This window comes from Xenopus tropicalis, chromosome 6 (genome assembly GCF_000004195.4).
Source record: "Xenopus tropicalis strain Nigerian chromosome 6, UCB_Xtro_10.0, whole genome shotgun sequence".
In the NCBI taxonomy this organism is placed as follows: domain Eukaryota; kingdom Metazoa; phylum Chordata; class Amphibia; order Anura; family Pipidae; genus Xenopus; species Xenopus tropicalis.
This window is the reverse complement of record NC_030682.2, coordinates 122,424,318-122,448,267: the sequence shown is the minus strand read 5'-3', so window position 1 is coordinate 122,448,267 and position 23,950 is coordinate 122,424,318. Positions and strand designations below refer to the sequence as shown.

General features: G+C 38.3%; 1 protein-coding gene across 5 annotated transcripts in view; it reads right to left on the bottom strand.

The window, feature by feature from the left end:
* The window catches only part of zfhx4 (zinc finger homeobox 4), a 126,032-nt gene that overhangs the window by 81,251 nt on the left and 20,831 nt on the right, over positions 1 to 23,950 (bottom strand). For 4 of the 5 annotated variants that reach the window (XM_012965236.3, XM_012965241.2, XM_012965238.3 and 1 more), the window contains exons 2-3: positions 16,796 to 19,416; positions 14,683 to 15,185 (exon numbers count right to left, since the gene is read on the bottom strand). In XM_012965236.3, coding sequence (XP_012820690.1) covers positions 14,683 to 15,185; positions 16,796 to 19,370 — 3,078 coding nt within the window. In that variant the 5' untranslated portion in view covers positions 19,371 to 19,416. Of the gene's footprint in view, positions 1 to 14,682; positions 15,186 to 16,795; positions 19,417 to 22,873; positions 23,302 to 23,950 lie in introns of those variants that run through there. The other variant, XM_012965237.3, reaches the window with a different exon arrangement.

The window sequence follows — 23,950 nt, the reverse complement described above, 5'->3', positions numbered from 1 at the left end:
TATGCAAGATGGTCAATTACTACCCGCTAGACCCTCTTATTGTCCACCCACTGTCAATGGGGCAAGGGGCAAAACATATCTGCATTTTCAATCAATAAAGGGAACAGAAATAGTGGTGCGCAAAATTTTTCGTGAGCTATGGACTTGCTGCAAAATTCCACATTTTGCCATTAGCGAATATTGTTAGGGTGACCCAAAAAAAATGCGGCAACAAAAAAAAAATCATGCATCAAATGCATTTCGCGAATTTTTCACCGTTTCGCAAATTTTATGGCGAAGCGAAACAGGGCAGATTCGCTCATCACTAATCACTAGCAATAAGATAATGGCACATAGGTGATTTGTCACTGCACTTGGATATATGCTCTGCTGAATGATGCTCTGACTGGCTACTTGCTTCCGAAGTGATAGGACACAGATTGCAATAATTAAATAAAAAGGACATTTTTTTTACAAACTCCCAGTAATAAAAAAAGTTTCTGTTTCATACAGAACTACACATTGATTTAAACTGAAGTCAATATTTTGGAATTATTTGTTTGCTCAACAGAAGACATGTGCATTTACTATTGGCAGCAATAGAAGCCAATACCAAAGCACACAAGTATCTTTAACTGCTGACTACAACTTGGACTTTTACATACATGCAAGGATACTTTTGCGCCACAAATGCCATTTTCTGAACTTTGCAGCTGTGAATTTTGAGTGGCTAAGAAAATGCAATAACCAGAGAAAAATCTCTGAGGAGCATAAAGCTCAGAAATTGCTAGCAAGCCTTGTGTTCAAGATGGCAAAGTTTTACACATTAGCACTGAAGAGCTTTATTAATCAGAATCTTCCAGCTTTCTAATCACATAATTACAATTAGAATGAATAATGCTGAAGGTACGGTTCTTAGTGAGCACTCTTTGAAGGATCTATAAACATGTTGTTGTTTACATATAAAAACTCTAAGCTTGCTCCCACATAAGCCTTTCATTGAAACCAATTCTTTGCAGATATGAAGAAGTGAAAATATAATCTTAGAAAAGTTCTATCAGTCAGGTCCATTTCATAGTGTGGGGGATTACGCCTCTGGAGCTGATCCTTCAAAGCCTAAGGGAGGTGCACGGTCTCTTATTTGATATTCTGGCCAGAAAAGAAACTGCTGGGGTTTCTCTCTCTGTAATTAAATATTACAAGCTCTACTTAACTATTTGATAAACAATGAATGTTAAAATCAATTAGGAGGCAGCTGGCTCCATGTTGTTTTTTTCATAGAGTTGCTTTAAAAAAAAACCAAAAAACAAACAACAACAACAAAACATCTCATGACAAATTTGATAGTAAAAGATTTCATGAAATGTGGGTTCAGTCTGATTTCATAATGGACCTGCTGCCCATGTTACTATTGCTCAGCCGTTGGCCTTATGGACAGATCTACCTTTGTATAGCAAGTAATTGTCCATTATAGTCCAAACTAGCAGCTCTAACTTGCATGGGGATATATCCAAGATAAGCATCATTAAAAAATTCAGATATGTCCATGTTTTCAGGTGGTAATCAAGTGCTGGAGGCTAATATTTCCTTATTAAACTACTTCTTCCTCCCACTGTAGTCAGGGAAAACACAGTGATTGCCACCATGTTAATGATGTTACTTTTCCCAGAGAAAGCAATGGTAATCTACCACATGTGCCATCAGCCCAAGGGATATCTTCATAAAACCATGACTTTATGACTAATCAATATTCAGATACACTAAGGATTATAGTCTACACATCCCATATGGTTTGGGCTCTTATATTCAGTCTTTTTTAAAGGAGATGGCTTAAACACAGTGTAGGGCCATGCTGACTACCAAGCAGGACAGAAGACAGTTTTTGTACCTTCTATATTTGTATGAAATATGTTGTATATTTCGAACCCACTCCTCTTACTATATGTTACACTGTACATAGTAAACCTGCTTGGTAATAAACAGTGCTTGTTTGTGCCCTCCAGCATACTCTCCAATGCCAGTGGGAAACCCTGTTCATCCCTGATGCCCACATGCTATAACACAGAGTCATTCACTTTTTACATTTGAAATGAAAGCCGGCGCACTGGCACATTCCGACCGAAGGTAGCCAGTTATTTCTAAGACTTAAGTCGTCAGTGGAAGAGTTAAAAACGTGCACCAGAAAAAGCATTTGTGTATTATAAAGCGTAATTTGATTAAAATGAAAAACAAAATGCAGCAACTGCAAAAAATTTGTATTAATAACACGAGTTCAAACTGAATTCCTGTAATTGAATTAGTCTTAAATCCAAAGCGAAATATATATTAGCTGGCTTGTAATAGAATGTCGTAAATTATGTATCAGGAATGAGCAAGAGCATCATCCTTTGTTTGGTTGCTTAAAATCCCAGGAGTGCAGGAAAAGGCAGCAGTCCTGCTGGTCTTTGTTCCCAGCAGGGAGAAGGCCCCTTTTGGTGGTCTCGAGGTTAAAGCCCTGGCCATCTTTTCATACCTGTCATTTTAAATTGTCTTCACAGTCCTTGCGCCCGGGCTGAGAGCCTGACCTGGTCATCCAGCCTTGACCTCAGGGCAGGAGAAAGATCACATCTAGTTATTAATATTGGGCATTATAGAATGAAATCTTCCAGGCAGTGGAGACACAGGCTAATAATGAAGCAGCCTGCCTAATATTCTTACCAGAGGAAATGCAGGGCTGGAAAAAAAAACAATGAAATTCCCCTTTCCGCCAAGTATCTACTGTAGCAGCAAATACTGTATGCAAGCGAGGGAATATATGCATTTCAAGCGATGCCCTCTCATTCAATTGCCATTGCTTTTTCTTAAACCTAATGTGATTACTTGAGTACTAAGAAGGGGAAATAGGAGCCTGGCGAGATTCAGGATACAGTTTTGCTTACTAAATGCGCTTATATTTCAGATACATTTTACCTCTAAGACTGCAAGGTTTTCTGTTTTCCCCCTGGTGCCAAATCCACAGGTTATTTTTCTATTTGTGCATAAAAATTAACAGAGAGCATAGATCTGAATCAATTAGCTCTTGCATTTAGGTGAGCCCAAACCTGCGCCTTATAAAAGTGCCTGTGAGGAGGGACCCTTAGGGCAAGATTTACTGATGAGTGAATGGGCATGCAAATTGAAAATCGATGTCAATCTGACATGATTTTTTTTTTTCTTGCAGAATTAGAGGAGCTGCAATTTAAGCATAGTGATTTCAGCAGGGGAACAAGAGCCATGTAATTAGGTAAATGCTGGCGTTCTTCATGTCATATAAGGCACAGTGAATATTATGATACTGTACGTTACATTTCCAGGCACAGGGTGGGATGTAACAAAGCGTAGCTAACTTATTCTGTTTCATAAATCAGATGTTGGAAGGCTCTTAATCTGAATTAAAAGGGCAGAGAATTTCAGGTTGAAACCACCTATGTAAGTTTAGAGCTTGCTGATACTAATGGGACTTTCTACAAAATGAATTAGATTATAAGGGATAGAGCCTCAATACAATTCTTAAGGAAAATTAAAAAGGCATGCCATATCTATGCTAATGTTCATTTAAAAGTCATTTTTAATACAGGACACACAGTTAAATTGTTTCTAACCCCAGTAGGAATGTAGAATTTCTCTTTTTTTTTCTCTCTTCTCCTCTGAATAACAGCCAAGCACTGCTAGTTACTGTCTTTTCACTCAACTGCTTCCAATCCTGCTTCTCTGGTCCCTTTAGGGGAAACCAGCAGAGTTTAAAGGGCTCAGTGGACATGTGAAAAAGGAAGAAAAGCAGAACATGGCATGTTGACAGGACAGGGAGTCAGCAATAGTAAAAGAGAAACAGAAAAGCAGCTTTAGTCCATCAATATATCAATACATATACATGACAATAGGTTGAAAATCACTGATCTCTCTCTTTTCAGCTGGGAAACAAAACCTGCTGGAATAATGCGCTTCCCAAAAGCAATTGTCTCTGGGAGAGGTTGATATATAATGGTTCAGGGCAGGGGCAGGCAACCTTTGGCACTCCAGCTGTTGCAGGACTACAGTTCCCAGTATTCCCTTAAGAGTGCTGGAGAATCAAAGGTCGCCTCTCCTGTGTTAAGGACCAGGATGAGAAAACTACATATCCCATGATCCTCAACTGGTTGCCTACCCCTGGGCAAGTTATCACCAAAGCTGTAATGCCTCTATGGATATAAAGGCATTTCATAATGCAGAACTATAATTTTACCCTACAAAGGGCTGACCCTCTGCACATTCCATGTGGATTGGTTCCATGTTGGTGCTAGCTCTACCCACTCTCTGGTTATACACAGTTATAAATTGATTTCAATAGGCAATAAACTACTATTAGCAGTAGCTATTTTACTTATATCACATTATGAAAAACATGCAATAGAAGCTAAACATTTCCAGACCACCCTGCCCCTTTTAATTGAAAGTATTAATCATGTATGTAATGATTTCGCTAGCGTCTTTCTCCCACCCGCCACCAAAACCACTTTGCCTTTCAAGCCACATGACTGACAGCCCCGTCCCCGCGTCTGCAGTGCTTCGTTACCCGCAGGAACATCCATTGCATCTGTTTATAAGCAGTTTCTGCACCCAGCATTTATTTAAGAAAAGCCACAATTGAACGAGCTTGTTGAGTTCAAGTTCAGTTGTCTGCAGCATTGTGTTTGTTTGAAAACTAATTTTCATGGAAAGTAAAACCAGATGTAGGACAAGGAAAGCTTTCTTCCATTTTAATCTTTTCAATCATATTTGTTCGCTCCAAACAGGGCGCCCACTATTCATTTGAAAGTGTGGGGGTGGAAATATTATGATGTGATAACGACACTTATTGCAACTTAAATGTATGCATGTGTAGCAGTGGCATAGCTAGAAATTACTGGGCCTGGGCAGTCAAATATTTTTACCACCCAACCCACATACAAGTATGGAATCTGTTACTGGGACCTTGGGTATTCTGGATAAGGGGGGTCTTTCTGTAATATGAAGCACCTACTAAAAAAATATTTAAACATTAAAGAAACCCAATAGGATTGTTTTGCCTTCAACATGGATTTATGCAGCTTTGTTGCAATCATGTACAAGGTATAGGTATGGGCTCTGTTATCCAGAATGCTTGGGATCTGGGGAATTCTGGATAAGGGGGCTTTATGTAATTTTCATCCCCATACTATCAGTACCCAATAGGATTGTTCTGCCTCCAATAAGGATTAATTATATCTTAGTTGGGATCAATACAAGGTTTTATTATTATTGAGTAAAAAAAGGAAATACCTATATATTTTAAACATTTCATGAAAATAGAGTCTATGGAAGATGTTTTTTTCTGTATGAAAAGCTTTCTGCATAATGGGTTTTTGGATAATAGATCACATACCTTTATAGGGAAATCATTAAGAAATGTTTCCTTAACTAGGACTCTATAGGAAATGGCATTGCTGTATTTTAAACTTTTCTAAATCATGGCTTTCCTAATAATAAATGCCATACCTGTACATTACTGTCCTTGTTTTAGGTTTCTATACACCCCCCTATTATATTCTAGGCTGGTTCTCCAAGTGCTTTTATTATACTGAATGTGAATTAATCAGCAATTACAGCCAGTCTAAATGAATTGAGCACATATGCTAGCATTGCCAGAGCCTATATCTCAGGGTATGGCACACATGTGAGTGAATATAGTGAATATAGGCACACATACTAACGACAGTCAGAGGCCATAGGCAAAACCACAGCAATGAAGCTTGAATGGTTCCCATGTTATCGGCAGCCGGTGATGGCTGCACACGCCGAGCGTGATTTCAGAGGTTTCTACTCTGTCCAATCTGGGTAATGGCTGTGGTCGTAATTGACAGGGGTGTTTTTATAGATGCTTGTAATACCAAGGTTCACCTAATAACTCATTTTTATATACAGTCTTGCCGGGAGATGTACTGCATAAACCCCATGTATGTTAGATACAGCAGGGGGACACGAATATAAAGGGCAGGGACACGAATATAAAGGCTTATATTCAGTATCCTATGTAAATTGTTATAGAAAGGGTAATGGCTAGAACGCAAAGCACTGTGCAGCAATTCACAGAATGAATATTTGGATCTCCAGTAGAGCACAACTATAATGAACTATAGGATAAATTCTAAGGCTTCAGTTGTTTTTTTTTCTACTACAACTCCCAGCATTCTCAGCTGGGGCTGTCCTAACAGTAATAAGAGGGGCACTTTCCCTCTGACTTGAGTGGCTTATTCCTGCCCACACACGTAAGGATTTTCTCTCCGTCAAATTATTGTAAGGTTAGTGCGCACTGAACAATCGTACAGCTAGTGATTTTTCATCCGACATTGGTTAGAAAATCGACCGGGCAGGTTTGAAAATTTTAACCATTAATGAAATGTATCCATTGTCCAGTTGTTTGCAGGGCCGAGCAGGCAGCTACCCACAGTTCTCCACTAGGCGATAATGCTTGTTGATGGACAACTTGTACTTTTAAATGATTGCTTCAAGATAAGCTTGGTTGTACAATTACGAAAAGATATTTTAAAAATCTGCATGTGTATGGTCACCTTAAAATAGAGGCAGGGATGTACAGGGCTGGTTTGAGTGGAGGGCACTAATGCCATTGCTGTGCGGCCCTGGTATCTCAGGGTCTTTAAGGACAAAGATAAAAGTACAAATAACATACCGTAGTGTTACATAGCACAATTATCTCTTTGTAAAAGAGACAAGCCCCCCCTCCCCCCGTCATGCTGGGGAGACCACCTCAAACACTGTTTCTGCCTGACCCAAAGTATGGCCCTGTAGTTAAGCATATAAAGAACAAAAATATATTTATCTCTCCAAATAGCTTTTCTTCTTCTAAACAAACGACTCGAATACCATTAGGCAAAACATGTTGTGAATCTTCAGATGCAATTTCCGCGCATACAATGACTTTTATGCAAATGTGCGCTGCACAATCTCCTGACCCCCTTACACCATCATACTGGGACAATGACAGGTCAATAATTGGAACTGGGCATATCTGGAATATTTTATTTTAAATTACATTGTTGGCAGAGCCTCACCGGAATAAGCTAGAACTGCATTAATTCCAGACTAATCAAAATATCACTGAGCGCGCTATGGGCAAATATCAGAAAATAGAACAGTAGAGATATTTTGGACTGCTTTATATTTATCTATCGTGTCTTACTTCATTAATGTGGAACTACAATAAATATAAAATGCAGGTGACCGGGCACACTTTTAGAAGCAATAGGTAACTTGCATTTATTAGACATAGCCAAGATTGTTTAAATGAACTGATAATCTTCCAATAAAGATGCGCTAAGCCTAGCAGGGGATGCTGGGACTTGTACACAACAACTAGAGCGGGGGGGTCTGACACTGAAGTTCTGCACATTCTCTTAATAAATACCCTACCGGAGGTTAAAAATGCAAAACAAATATATTCAGAAAAGGGGTAATAAAAGAAATTCATGGCTATGGCATTGTAATAAAAATGGTGAATCCCTAACTAGCAAGAAAGAGATGGGGAATATGTGACCCCCATCTGAATAACAGATGCTGCATTGTATTTACATTTCTTGCATCAGTTGGGAGCTAGCAAGCTGACCATGAAAATTGCTGGCCTTAAGTGACCCAAGATTACCCTATCAATCCTGCAAAACACACTAAACGTCCTCCTTGCCTCGCACTGCTCGCTGGGTCGCTTAATGTGTGCCATAATATTGCCTTAATGTAAACATCCCAAACTAATTGGTTGCCGGGAACAACAATAATACCGAAGATATTATGCATATTTCATGATTAATTTCTTTGATTGACCTAAGCATTAGCTAATTGCTAGGTACTTTAATTATTTGATGTATATGAAGATCCATTATGTTCCATACTTTAAGGAAGCCTAGCTAAGGGAACATCAAGTAATGATGAGGTATGTGTTGTTGTGTATACCCTATGCATTCAGTGCGGAGCTGAGTAAGATGTTGGCACTTTATAAATATTTGATCATCAGAAAATAATTTGTGTCAGTGAACAGTGGAAAAGCTCAGGTGTTATATTTTAATATAATACACAAGAACCATGAATATGCTGTAAATGATAAACTTAGAAACGGTGCTTGGTGATGTCATCAGTTATAATCGGTGCTTAGTGATGTCATTTCTGTCACATGACTCACTGTAACTTGTGTATTATAATAAATAATGCACTCCCTGTTGTAAAATATGAGGATATTAGAAGTCACCTTGGAGTTTCATGACCTGTATAAAAGCTCTCAGCCTTTGGCCTTGTCATGGAACTCTTTGGTGACTTATAATATCTTTATATTTTACAACAGAACTCACATTATTCACTATATAAACCTGGAATTAACACTGAGGTAGAGTTATGTGCATTTAATTTATATGTCACTGCAATCATTCCAGTAAGGGCTATATCAATGCCTGGGGAGGCACAGTTGTACTTGAGCCACTGAGACATCCCTACTGATAGTTCACCTAAGGGAGTGACCAATGTCTATATGTGACAAAGTGAGCTGAGATATTCTAGGCTACAGTGGCCTGACAGGATCATACAACCAATACGCTAGTAATGCTAATGCTCATGAATGTTCATGTCATACAGTAAGGGAAATGACACAAGAGTATGCTTTAAAATAGCCCAAAACACACAGCTCCAACTTACCCCAAGCCATCCCATATATTTGCTTATGATTCACGTGCAAGCAGTTGTGCCCCTACTGTGCAATTACTATTGTTCCTTATAAAGAAATCAAGACAAACAGCATGGCAGCTCCCTTTTTACTGTCTTTTTAAAAGATAAAACGTTTTACAAATAGGGCTTATCTTCCCTTTTAAACAGTGATCTGCAAAGCACATTCCAGAGAATCATCCCTAGCTGGTTGAAGATCTGTATTTAAAAATATGAAGGCTTGCATGTGAATGCACTATTGTTTGCTCCTTCAGTCATCATTGCTAACAGACATAAAGGTATTCAGTTATTTAGCCCCCATATGGAAAGGCTATCAGCTCTGGGCTTCTGGGTTCCGTGCCAGAAAAACATATCCACATGCCTTCTACCTCTAAACATAAAAGCAAAAGGTGTTGTTCTGGTCAAATACAGAAATAATTTTTACTAGCATACGTCTAATGTTAAAACTGCCCCGATACTGCCAAAGGCATTAAAACACCATCTGCGAAACAGATTTTTTTATTAAAAAGATCAGTTTAACGTTAAGCATCTGGGCAGATGATGCTTTTAAGCTGACCTCTCACCTTCCACCTACCTTAACCCCTTTTACTCTCTGCACTTGAGAATTCTACTTAAACCATTCCAGTGCAACTGGCAAGCATGTAGTACTTGCGCAAGGGCATATTATGGAACAATAAGAGAATAACATTTATGCACCGGGGGCAATGCCCCTGCCAACATCTGCCTGTCAACTTCCTGTAAAGTTTATGTATTAGTAGGAATAAAATATTATAAAAAATAATCCCAAACACAAATCATCTCATAAAAACAAAAACATAAAAGTCACATTTTCTCACTTTTAAGGTCAGTTACAAAATCCTGGCGCCTCCCATTCTCAGTGCTTCATTGACCAGAGCCATTTATAGCTGCTCAGAGGGTAGCAGTTTCCCAGTATGCAAGTATTACAGATTTGATGGAAGAAAAAGAGAGTGGATCTGAGCAGGTTTTGCAAACAGTTCCTGTAGATAGGGGGTGACCAATGACTGACTGTGTCAGATTAGTTAAGAGATGTAATAGGAGGATTGTGTGAGGCTTAGGTTTAGGACAGAGGTTCCAGCTTGGTGAGCCGACCCCCCTATGGAGATCCAAAGTGCTAGATAAAAAAATGAGGAATTTGAGCTTAAAGAGCAATTAGGGTGAGACTTGGGAATAAAAGTTTTTCCTGTCTTTGATATCTGAAGCTATGATGTGACAATTATATGAATGTTTATATTTATATACAATGGAAACCTGACCAAACATTGGACTACAAAAAGGGTCTTGAATCCAATGTGCTGGAAAATCTCTGGATTGGTTCAATGACTTTGCAGATAAATAATGTGAGCTCTAAGTTGCTACCCCTTGATTAGCTGATTAATAGCTTAGCCAGGGAAACCTTTATACAGTGGGCTGTACTAATAATGGTATCTGGTCAAAAAAAGGTATATAGTTGCTGGTTCCAGACATTGTAAAATGATGATGATAACTGACTTGTTCAGTCCTATTAACAGCTAGATCTTTCATCACAACCACAGCTCTATGAGCCACTAGGGGCTTGAGGATCACAGAGACTCAAGTTAAATGACTGCTGGAAAACTGGAGGTTCCTTGAGTAAGTGGTAAGGCCTCCAAACATGAAATATCTGACATCAGTATCCATCTCTAGTTCAATATAGCCAGTAACAGGCATCAGCTTAAGTGTGTATTACTGGAGTACTCTTGCTGAGTGAATAGCTGTGTTGTAGGGTCACCAGTTCCTGCCCTTACATTACGACTTCCACAAGACAAGCTTAATGCAGTGCCTTAGTGATATCTACACCATAATGCAGTTTTCATAGGTGCCCCCTCTGAAAGGGGCAGCGGAAGTAACATGATTTGTGGGTTGTTTTGATTGTGTTTCTTTGGGTTTACAGTAGAATATCCCTTAAGTCTGCCTAGTGAGTCTGCTGTGCTATGTTTCCTGCCTAGATATTTAATAAAAAGGTGTCTGCCCAAGGGTTCTATCTAGCTCATCAGAAAATACAATTTTTCTTGTATGCAGAAAATAGGACAAACATTTATTTTGTTACCATAAAAACAAAATTTATAAAGCTGCTAAATTTCTTTTCTGCATTGAATACAAACATTTATGAGCCATTTTCTCTCATCCATTTGCCAATGAAAGAATTGCCAGGCATGTGTCTAGGGCATGGGTCAACCACCCAGTAGCTATTGCTGTAAAACTAAGAATTCGTCGGAGATGTGGTTTAATTAAAAAACTGAAGCTATGTTTTACTTTTACTTTGTTGTAGATTCTCTCTGAATCGGGGGGGTCTGAAACAATCTGGGTCTGAAACAATGTGTTGTAGTGTAAATGTGCTGTGTAGTAATATGTGAGCGTTGAACAGAGCCCGTGCATGTAAAACTATTATTTGCAGGATAATCAAAGGTGACATTTAGGTAAAGGGTATAAGTTAAAATAACTTAAATATTTTTTTAAGCTCCCCCTACACGTCTACTCAAATTACAGGGCTGTATGCAGAGGGAAGTTACATTAGCTGGTTAAAGAGAACTGTAACTCCTTAACTGCTGAAACCAGATGGAGCGTTTTACTTTATAAAAGAAGGCTTCTTGGAAGGAGAAATAGTGCAACTTCATGGCAGTTTTAAATCTATTCACTGTAACACTAGGAATAAATATTATGGATCGTGATACTACCCTGTATTATCTGATCTGATCATGCATTGAGAGGGGTATCTCAGACAATAAGAACCTTAAATCTTGTTAATAGGTGCCTGCAGTGGCTGTTATCCATGGAAAGCCTGTCTATTCTGCTCATAGGTTCCACAAAGCTGTTCCTTTCTCTAGAAAATGTTCTTTGCAAAAATACAGATGGCAAATAGTGATTTATATAATAACTGTGAGATTTTGTTTACTGTTCATGTCGTGGATGTCCACCCATGTGCTGCTTGGTTAAGTTATAGGTCAGTAATTCCCAAGGTTGATGGGTTTGATATGAGGTCTAGAAGCTCTTTGTTCTTCTTTATTGCTCCCCCCCCCCAACTACATGTCTTTTAAATGAATGTCCTAACCAACTAAAACATTTATTTTTTAAGGTTTAAGCGTCGTCATAACAGTAAAGTTCCTTTCTCACTAGTGCAGTTGCCATTACAGGTTCCTGGCCGCATATCAACTCTGTTTTTGGTGCAAAGCTACAGAACGTAAGTCCATAGGCTGTGACTGCACTAAAAGCCTTGAACCATGAAGGCAACAACAAAATAATTATCATTACAAATCTAAGAACAAAACAGGTTAAAAACAATAGAAATGGACTGAAATAATTTTTTGCTCATTCTCTTCTAGATCTAACGGTAACACAATCCCATCTCCTATACTGATTGCTGAAAGCTGTTAGTGCACTATAGAGAATACTCATTTATTTTATTCAAATTATATACAAAAGTAACGCCAGACCCTAGCAGGCACTGCTATAACACTAAGTACTACATGTACAATCACCGCTAAATTGAAGCAAATATCTTCCTTAATTGTATCTTTAGTAAACAAAGCCACAGTAATACACTGGATTAAATACAGTAGGAGGTCCAGTCTGGGTTGTAATGTAGTTAAACTTTCATGCCTCCCCCAGAGAAGTGTTTGATTACTGCAACGAAAACTGGAGTGATCCATACACTCCCTCTCTATGGGAAATCATGGAAGAATTTCTCCTAAGTTAATGCCTGACATTCTGGTGATCACAGACAATAAGGCAGTAATCACTATATCTTATGTATGTGTATGTCATAAAATAGACAGTAAATTGTGAGGGTACTACAGGCCACTCCTTAACTGCATATTTTATTATGTTTATAGATATAAAACTGTATTAGTATCTACAATTCAATAACAACATGTCTTATTCTGTCCAGCAGGGGTTCTGTTGTTTCAGCAGTCCATGGACTATAATTCTTCCAAGGCAACCTATGTGGCAGCTCAGTTACAGAGTTATATGAAAATCTAAAGAAGAAATGAGCTAACCCATACCATCATTCCATGTCTATGTAATGGTTTATAAATGGCAGATAAATCCCATATTAATATAGAATAATTTCCTGGTCGTGCCTGTCTATGTTGTAGTTGTGGGAAAAGTAGAAACCCTGATTAGTTTATGTTCTTTATCAAGCCTTTTGTAAATAAAGTATTTTAATTTCCAAGGATCTGTAGCATCTTTCTTATTTCATTATAATTTGTCAACAGTTAGATGGTGCAGGTTATATAAGAAAATGGGATCTCATTTAATGCAAAGGACTTTTTCTTGCCATAAAATGTGTCCTTAGAATTGTAGTTGCTGGCGATGTAAATTATATTCTGCTATCAAATTTTCCTGAATATATTCTTCCCAATATTGATTAAGATGTTTATATTACAGGTTAGTACTCATCTCATTCTAAGGCCGATTTTCACAGCTCTTTTTGTATAAATATGCATGTGAAAATTCTTAGCAAACAAGGCCATAATTATTGATTCCCCTCTAATGCACTTGCCTTTATATTAGTGTATCTCTGAATTGCTATTTGCTTGAACACTTGAATCATAAGCAAGTGAGCAATTTTATGTATCACAGTAGCTGAGTTTGCACAGCTAGGGTGTGTTAAATGTGTGTGCTACAACAAATATGTGATTTTCATATTTTAAAATACTATATTTAAACATTTTATTATGTATTTTCCTTTTTGCAATGTTTTTGCAAAGTTCCTGCTCTACACAGCCAGGCATTGAGCTGGTACATACAATATGTTATGATTGAAGTAGGTTTTGGGGGCAACGCAACCTCATAAGGTGACTTGTGTGTTCATCATGGAACATTGTGTTACACCTTACACTAGGCAGTTCTGATCTCTGATCAGTGAAAACTGGTCAAAGCCCTGCATGTTCCTTCTTGATAAATGGTAGATGTATAGCTCAAATCTCAGGAAACTATTGGTAGCTCATTCAAAATCTGACTCAATGTTAACATCCAATCCGTGTAAGACCACTGTATGCGCCTCAGTGTTGGGTAGTCCTATAAATTATTAGACTTTTACTAGTACCCTCAGGCCCTAATTCATTCTTAAAGAACCCAACCCAACTCATTGCCAAATACTTCTTTTTCTGGTGACCTAAACCCCCAATTTTTTAATATTATTTAACCCGTTATAAAGTCATTGATGACATAGATAAAGAGGGACCCTGAAACTGATGTCACTAAAGAGTTGGGGGGGGGGACAGGCATTACCTGCAGAGTGACCTGCCCTATAGACTCCCACATTTGTGGGCCAAACCAAGCCACATAATTAAGGTTTTGGGATCACCAATGTAAAACCTATTGCTACAGAGTGTTAGTAAAGATGAGATCTGATCAATTATAGCCATGCAAAAATACTTATTGTTGGGCATTTCATCCCATTCAATATATTGTAACTTTTTCCTCCAACCCTGTCTTATTCCTGATCATAGGAGCTATAACACCACAGATGAGATTCAGCAAAACAGTTACAAATTTAGCAGGACTAAAATTAAGTAGAAATATAAGGAAACACATAAAAAATGGATGAATGCTTGACAATTTCTACCAACCAGCTTGAAACAACCTATCACTGATGAGGCTACTTTCCCAGGTGCCTAGTTGCCTATTGTTAGTAAATGAGCCCAGAGACCCGAGTGGTCATTTATTTGACAAGCTCTTTTATAACAAACGATATATCATGGGTAGTATGCTTTGTAGCCTTTTAAAAAATTGAAACACTAATCAATACTATAACTTTAAAAATTAGCATATGTGCACGAGTGTCACATCTCTTCTATTATTCATTAAATGCATAATGAGAAGGGACTGTTTAGTTCACTGATTGATATATTCAATTTTAAAGTCACCTGCTTATAACTGTCATTATCATGGTTTTAAGCAGTGCCCCTCCCTGAGTTCTCTTACCTTGTACAGTCTCAGGGCCGCCTCATGCCTGTGATTGGTGTTATGTAAGCGCAACTTATCCACACTGTTGGTGTAGTAATCACACGCATTGCATTTCAGGTGCACAGGATTGCCAATAGCGATGCACTTCAGCCTCCATTCATTGGTTTTCCCTCCTTCTTTGATGTGAGCAACCAGCTGATACTTCTGCATGTGCTTATCAGTCTTGCAGTGGAGTTGGAAGTTAGCTTTCAGCTGAGTGTTATAGTTGCACAGCTTGCACTGGTAGATGTCTCCAATGACAGCTCTCCACTCCTCTTCAGGCAGAGAACGTTCACCACTCACGTGCACGTTCAAGGCCTCCAGACTATCAGAGGTGAATCTGTTGCAAACAGCACACTGGAATAGCTTGATCGCTGGGTCACTGATATAAGGTGACAGCTCTCCTGTAGTAAGGAGGGACAGGTCATCACCGATTAGCTGACCACTGGCAAGCCGGATTTCAGGCGGCAGCTCGTTATTTACTATGGGAGGTACAGAAAAAAAAAAATGAAAGGGGGGACTTACAGAAAGCACAGCACACACACAATGGAATCTGTACAATAAAGCCTCTACCAGGAGTTTGCTTTCTCTGGAGCTTAAACTATAAAAAGCTGTAATAGGATTGAATCAGGATCAATTACATTCATCCCTTTCAACTTCTAAATTCCCTCATCAGATAGCTTTAATTACTCCTAGTGGGCATGATGTCATTCAGGAATCTGTATTTTCCAAGGCGGAACGGTTGATCAATAACACAACAATACGGCAACGTAGGCCAAATTAATTTATGGGGCACTAATTGTAGTTTCACCAAATATTAATGATACTCAGGTTGCGGAGTGAGGTATAGATAGGTGGTTTCATACGGAGGCCTCTCCTAAATCACTTTGTTTATTAATTACCCAATAACTTTCGCTAATGAATAGAAACAATATTGTGGCATGCAAAAAGAGCTGTGAATAATCATCTTGCAAAATGGGAGCATATAGTAGGTCCCCAGCTAAGCTGCTCTGTTTTTATTAACTGAAAGAAATACTTTCCACAGTTTAGACCTGCTTTATTGAGATGGTTAGGATAACACAAAGCAATTTTGCTTTTTACGTCATGTGGCCACTAACTCACCCTTGCATTGCATTATAATTTGACAACCCTTCCTTATCAATGGAAAATCTATACCATCTATAAAATGGGGATATCAAAAACTATACTTCATTAACCCCCTGTAAATTACAAATCGCCAGCACTACTCGTTTACAACTAGTTCATAAATCTGTTCCAATGTAAAGTAAAGCATCATGATGTTTAAAAAGAAAAATAAGACAATAATTTTACTTCTACCACAGAATTTGATTTTAAAGTATTTTCAACTATTAATGGCACATGAACTTTGTGATCTTCACAATCCTCCCAGGATGAAACACAAGAATAAAAATACCATCTTTTGTTGGTTGGCAACCACTTCCGATTCATGTCATGCTTGTGAGTAGGTACCTTTGTGCTAGTAGGTGGGTTTTGCTAATGAACACTGACCACTGTATTCCAAAGCAATACCCATCTATTGGCATAAAGATCTGCCAAATGCAAGTGAATTCAAAATAGGCTGCTATCAGAATAAAAAGTATTGGCTGTGTATCTTCCTGAGAGGACCAATAGTATCAAATGCCTCCTATGATATATTTTTATATATCCCTTACAGAAGTTTATTGTTTTTAGCAGAAGTAATAACACCAGGAAAATTAAATCATTGCCAGCCATGTACTTTGTACAACTATCAAATATAAAATATGCTATCCTTTTAGCTACTTTTCCTTGCAAAAGCCATACTTCAAGATTTTTCCAATTTCAATTTAAACAATCAGTTCATAAAAAGGTCTTATTTCATCTTCTAAGCCTGGGTCCTGAGCAAGAATTGTAAGGTCGTTTGGTTCCAACAGTACTTTTACGGAAAAAATAATTGTAAAATGCAATTTGAATTCTAGATTTAAAAAAACAAATGTGCTTGGCTACATTTGCTTTGCATTGATTAATGTTACTCCCAACAAGAGAAAGTTACTTATACATATATAGAGGAGGTAGACAGATAGATACTGACCAAGTCCTGGCGCCAGTGCTGCAGCTGTGGCAGGGTCTAGTTGGAATGGGTTAATCATCATCTGTGGGTCAGCTGGGGCTTCCAGTTTCATCCCAGTCAGACCTATATTTTGGGCTAGGTAGTACTGATAAAGCTCTGCCTCAGCTGGTGCAAGGCCTAAGTGCAGGTTGTGCTGGATCTGTTTCATGTTTTGTTGCAAAAGCATCATGTTATGCATGTGCTTTTCACTAGTCATGTGAATGCGAAGATTTCTTGCCACATTGGTTTCATAATCGCACACCTCACAACGCCAGGTGGGTTTTTGTTTTGGTTTAGATGGAGATGGTGTCCCACAGCCACTGAGGCTTGTGTTAGGTGCTGGGGAAGTATGGCCATAGACCTGCTCACCATTCCCATTCTGAAGGTTCTGGACATTATTTAGGTGCTTGTCTGACTGCATATGAATACTGAGGTTGCCTTTGGTAGTTGTAGAGTAGTTACAAACCTCACAACGGAAGGGTTTATAGCCACATGTGTAACTTTCACCCCTGGCAAGCCGAGGGTGAGGCTGTCCTGTCTTACAATAAGCACAAGAGCCAGGTGACTCTGGGTGTTTCTCCTTCATATGGGCCTCTAGAGTCTGCTGATACTTATAGTGCCAATTGCACTTTGGACATTTTAGAGTTTTGCATGAGTTCCTAGAATGCATCATTGTCATGTGGCCACCCAATGACCTTGAAGACCCCAAAACTGTATCACATTTAGGACACTCAATGCCATTTCCTGGTGATCCCTCACCTATGCCAAGCATGCCAGGTATCAAGCTGTGCTGACTGGGAGTATTCAAACTGTCTTCTTCTCCTCTTAGCATTTCATTTGGTGAAAGAGAAGTTGCACAGTCTTTACTGGCACTTGTATCCTCACAGTCTTTGCCACCAGTACTATAGCTACTGGCAACATTGCTACTATTTCTAAGTACAGCAGTCTGTTTTTTCCTTTCTAAGTCATCAGAAACAGTCACAGAGGAGGAAGAGGTACCCTTTTCTATAAATTTTAGCACACTAGATGATAAAGGAGAAATGCTTTGGTTTAATAGAGGAAAATCTTTGCTACCAATACTATCAGCTAATTCGCCTAAAACCTCCTCCTCATCAAGTTCATTAGAATAAGAATCATCTTCTTCATCTACTGTTTCAGTAGGCTCACTTTTAATAGGGCATTCCCTATTAGGATGCGAGCTACTGGATTCTCTTTGCCTTTCACAGTTGATATCTTGGTCTTTGCTGTTCACCTGCTTATTTGAGTCAGATGATAAGTGACTGTGGGACATAGAGGTATTTGGGGTGTTTGCTTTTGGACTAGATATCCCCCCCAAGTTCATTTCAGCCTTTGGCATTTGGTTGACCCCAAGTGGCTGCTCTGCTGAGCCAGCAGTACTTGCACTTCCTTTCAAAAATGCAAATCCTGCTTGCAAAGAGTCACCATTTTCAACATGAAAAGCACTCCATAAACCACGGAAAGTTGAATCAGGGCCTATGAGGTTTGTAGTAGAAAAATGGGGGAAAACAGAATTGGGTTTTTTTGGTTCCAGAAAGCTTATAAGAGGTTCTTTGTCCTTGCCAATCCCCTGTATTATGGCAGAGACATATTTATTATTGAGAAGCTTTTGCTCCTCCTCGTTGAGGGCCATCCGATGATCATGCACAGCATGGGTTACAAATGACCTAATATAACCAAATGACAACTTGCACAAGAAACACATTAAAACAGGTTTCCTTTTCCCATCACTAACACAACCATCAAATTTAGACAAGTCCACATTGTTTGGAACATCTTTGGACACACAGGAGTTTTTGGCCGAGCCATCACTGGTAAGATAGTCTTTATCTCTCTTATGCCGGAGATCATAGACACGGAAACTGTGCAACACAGGACCAACTCCTGCTAATGCTGAGGTATTTGGGAAAGCCTGATCGGCCGTAAATGGTTTCCCGAGGGATGAAGCAATATGAAAAGTGTTGATGATCTGTGGGTAGAAAGACATGGATGCCGAAACAGATTGATCACCCTTTTCTCCAGCTGGTATAAGTGAGTCCAAAAACATAGCTGAAGAAAAGAGTTTACTATTTGCTCCTGTTTGTGCATTCTGCCCACTTTCTTTGGAGTCCTCAATTATATACGCTGATCCATCAGGCTGGTAAACTATGTCCCCTGTTAAATTCTCCACATCACTGTCCTCTAGCTCGCTGATTTCACTGTCATTGTCATCCTTCAAAACAGGAAGTCGAGCATTAGGACAGTGGTGTTCCATGTATTTTTGTAAACTGGGAAATGCAGTGGCACATTCGTTGCAGGGTATCTCTTTTGCCGAGGTAACCTGAGTGGCAGCTGCATTCTCTACGCTGAAACCCAGTAAGATTTCACTCTTGCGCTCATCCGTTCTTAGGTTGTCATCTGAAGAGCTGCTTTCCCTGTCAGGATCCATCCCTGTGACTTTCTCTGGCACCTCATTATCAAGTTGTGTCGTTCCACATAGCTTTGATGTGCTTTGCCCATTTTCTTGCCTTGAGATAGTAGGGGAGTCACAGGTTTCCATGGCAATTCCTACATGTGGCTCTCATTTCATCCAGCCTGTCAGGGACCTAAAAAAAAGATATAAGCAAATAAATAAAATGCAAATAAGATATTTTGTAAACAATAAAATGGTTTGCTGTTGAGAAATATTTTCGAGGTCAATAATTTAGAGGTATCCAGCATTGATGTATATTTTTCAGATATTAATTTCTATGGCTGATAATTCCAACATATGCAAAGGCCATCAACACAGTGTTCATATTTTAGCTCTGAGGAATGTTGCCCATGCAGTGCAACACAATCAAATCGAGTAACCAAGATTTTACAGAGAATATAAAATAGGTAAAAATAAATGAATCCTTGCAGAGAACATAGACATTTGTCTATTCTCATTTTCTCATGAAAAGCAAATTGCATCAAATTGTTCCTTAGCAAAAACACTCAGTGGGTATCTGGCAAGAGTTGATTAAGTGCCTACCACAATTCTTAAACACACTTCACTTGCCTCACTGGGCAGTTATATATTAATATATTTTTATGACAACCACACCCCATCTTTTTTGAGGAATATGGCAGTTGCCTATTATTTTACCGAATAACATGTCTGTAATGAATTTTATGATATTGTTTCTTTCTGAGCCATACCCTCATGAATTTGCCAAAATCACATTTTCCTAACATCATTTCGATTACAAAGTTCTGGTGCTTGATTTACTGGATATATTTACGTAAATTAAGATGTCAAGTTATTATATTTATAGACAGAAAGATTGCATCCTTTTTTCATATAAGAAAGCAGCTAAGTAAAGGCCTAGATAACTGATGCCTACCTGGTGGGACTAAAATGCCTGAGATTGGCAAACAATGCTGTAGGATAACTAAAGCTGTTGAGACCAATGAGGGCTACCCCAATCTTGCAGCTAATGTAAAAACACAATCAAAATTTATCTTGGAACAGGTAAACATTTAAAAATAATCTCATATTGATTATTAATGCTAAGGCTTGGTACCTTTCTGTCTATTTCTTTTAGGGCCCCATAAATATCATAACAATGTTAGGTACATAAATGCAGTCATCCTTATATAATCTTACAGCATATCCAAATAATCAGCTGAACACTGACCCAAATCTCAATATTATTGACTTGCCCATGCTGTTTGGATAGGATGCTTAAAACAGGGTTTGGAAACCTAGCAACTGCTTTAGGCCACCTAGGGTAGGCAGGCCTCAGTTTGAGAACTTATCTTGTTGCTTAAATAAGTAACAGGATAAGTTCTCAAACTGAGGTCTTCCTACCCTAGATAGCCTAAAGTAGTTACAGTAATTTATCCTTTTCGTGTAACTGCCCCTTTATGTAATCTATTTTCTCCAGGGATTTATTTTCAACCATGTTCAACTTATTTTATACTGTATCTTTGTTCTTTTGGTGCATGAATGTAATTGTGACCTCAGGTACATCAGGTGAAAGAACCTGTTGATGCAGTCTATCTTCAGACTGCATCAAAACTCCTGCCAGATGAGTTTGTTGGGGGGCTAAAACAGCCAGAGTGCTGCAGGTTGCCTATCCATGAACCATATCATGAGTATTTATTTTCAGGCTGTGACTAACATTGCTTAATGCATCGGTTGTGCAATCTTCCTTGTAATTACAGTTCATAGACAGTCTAGCCTAAATTGGTTAACATAATCAGTTTCATAAACAAACATATGATTGGGAAGTAAAATGAAAGGACAATAGCTAGATGATTCCTGAATATGCTGGTGATGCTCCTAGCAAAGTCTCAGTACAAATTACAAGTCTTCATTATGACTAATGAGTTAAACCGTATGCAATTGTTGTTCTTATCTTCTCATACTGGATGCTGATCAATATTTTTTCTTTCTTCCAGATAAGAAATTTCAAGTGGGTTTAGTCTGTTTTTGACAGGAATCAAATGTAATAGTGCCAGCAATGTCAAAGAAGGGAAATTATCAGTTTAAGATACATCAGTAGATTTGCAAAGACAGAAAATGAAATCAAAATTAGCTTTGGTATCTGTGATGGCCAAAATGACAGCCTAATTGCTTCTGTATCAAACATCACAAAGCTTGGTGTGTAATTTTAATCATTAATGAGTTTCAGGTTAATTATACTCATGGAATGCATGGCTATTTAAACTCCTTTCAAATAATTTGATCACAAAGAGCATGAAAAAGTAATAATTTTCTAATTAGTACAGAGGCAGGCATGTTTACCTTGGCATTAAGAAATTTTGCACAAACAGCACGAGCCTCAGCTGATCGTCAAAATGTCTGACACTCAGGGAGAGATTCTCAGACTTTGCATCAGTGCCATAAGCCACAGCAACCAACTGACAATCACTTCTGACAGGTCATGTGTGGTTAGATAAAAGCACATGTCTTATTGGTTGCTATACATCTATTTTTGGGATTTCCCTTCTTGTTTAGTAGTTGGTGGCATCAATTATATAGGCAAGTGTAGATTTTGTAACAACACTGGGTGTTCTTTATGTATAAAGGTAAGTTCAAGAAAAAATATTCTTGTAAAAATGAAAGTAGTATTACTTAATGCATTCCACCTTGGAAGGTTCATTTTTAGCTGATTTGCAGTTCATTAATAGTTGTGATTGCTAATGCTCATATCATAATTCAATGCACTCAGTATATGCATAGCCACTCAAAATGCTTGTCCGGATTACTACTCATAGGCTACAATTTATCTTAGTCAGGCTGGTGCCTAAAGTCTATTTGATAACATCAACCGAAATGGACCTTGTGTCGTATATCACCTCTACATTTCCCACACAGAAAAGAGACAGCCAAGGGATGGAGGAACCCAATTAACAAGCTTCTATGAGTCTAAATGGCCCAATCAAGATTCGTATTCAGTTTTCTATTTAACTAATCAAACTAGTATTGTTGCCATAACAAACACTGCAATAAATTATCCTTCCAGTATTAATCAAACACCTCTTAAACAATGACATCAGATTTCAGTAACAGTTGTGTAAACACACGTGCACTGGCCTCCAAATGAAACAAATAGAATTGCTTTGAACTAATGGGAAACTCGTTGTATATAGGAGATGTATATTTGTGCAAGTCAGTCACTCGGAGAATTTATAACAAAATTTTCTTATATGGTGGTCTGGTTAAAACATTAAATCTAAATAATTACTGAACTTGTTCCACAAATAGATGCTATGTTTCATTAATATCTGTGTCAATTAACAGAGTTTCTTTAGGTGTCGGTGTGAGCAGTCGGAAGGGATAAAGGTTTGCATACTTTAAACCCATGCCCCTCTTGAAAACTTTCTAGCAAAGTTATGCAAGCATTGGAAAAGCAAACACTATCCTACCACTGCAGTCATTTAAAGCTTTTCACTGTATACAAACCCAAGCTTAAAAAAAAGAGTAACTGTCTTTAATTTAATGTCTGAATATATAAACAATAAAATGCCCGGTTTGCAAGGTGCGCTCCAATAGCTAAAGTGACAATTCTGCAATTCAGAAAAGAAACATACCTCCGTCCGCGTAGTAAGCAAAGTTTCCTCAGTAATTCAATAGATTACTGACTTCAACACCCAAATCCTTTCATCAGAACTGGGGATACAAAGTTCAGCAGTATAAAAATTGCCATCTTCTGATTTAGCTTTACTGTTCTGGCTTGTTAGTTCACAGATCAGTTTTGGGCAGGAAAAACAAAAAATAAAAAAAAAGGTATGCCTGCACTAAAGTTCAGCTCATAACAAAATCATTCAGTGGCTCCTCTGCATTTCAAATAAAGAATTCTGATTAGAAAAAGGATTTTGTAGCACAGTTTTTTTTCCTCTTCAGTTTTTAATTGAGATTGTCCCAGCCCTTCTTCTACGGTCTAGTGAGACGGTGTTTGTGAAATGATTAAAAAAGAATGTGATCTGATCAAGAGGATAGAAGAATGGGAAAGGAATGCTAGGTTAGCCACAGAGCTAAGAACTGAGAAAAAGGACCAATAGGCTTCTTAGCCTTTTGTTTTTATTCCCATTTGTTATTTGGCCACCTCAAATAGTCTTTGTCATCAAGTCTCTTGTTTGAGAAAGGGTTAAAAGTTACCCACTTGTGACATAATGTTCTACCAACCTACAATTCTTAACATGGAGGGGGGGGGGGTGAAATGAGAAAATAAATAAAAATCCTTGAATTATATCAAGTTTCCAAAAGGTCATCACTGTCTCTGCTGTGGCCTTTTCCCCATACCAAATCCTCTATCAATATGTCATAGTGAGTTAGGCAAAGACAAAAGAGAAGCTCAGTGTGAAAACTGCACATATATCTAATCCTGACAAAGCAATGAATAGACCTTCACAAGTATAATTATACTTGTTTATTTGTTGCCACGTACAGAGGACTGATTGAAAAAATCCATCAAAGTGGTATTATGCAGACACCAAGAGCTTCTTTTCTTTGGTTGCTAAAGCCACATTGAGGCTTAAATTCCTTATTGTTAAATTTAGAAGTAAGGGAGGGAAAAAAGATTTTGGCTGGTCTCCTTTTGCATCAGTTGCTGACAGATCTTTTGTGCAGGGGGGTATTATAAAATGCAACTGGAAGGAAACTTGTAC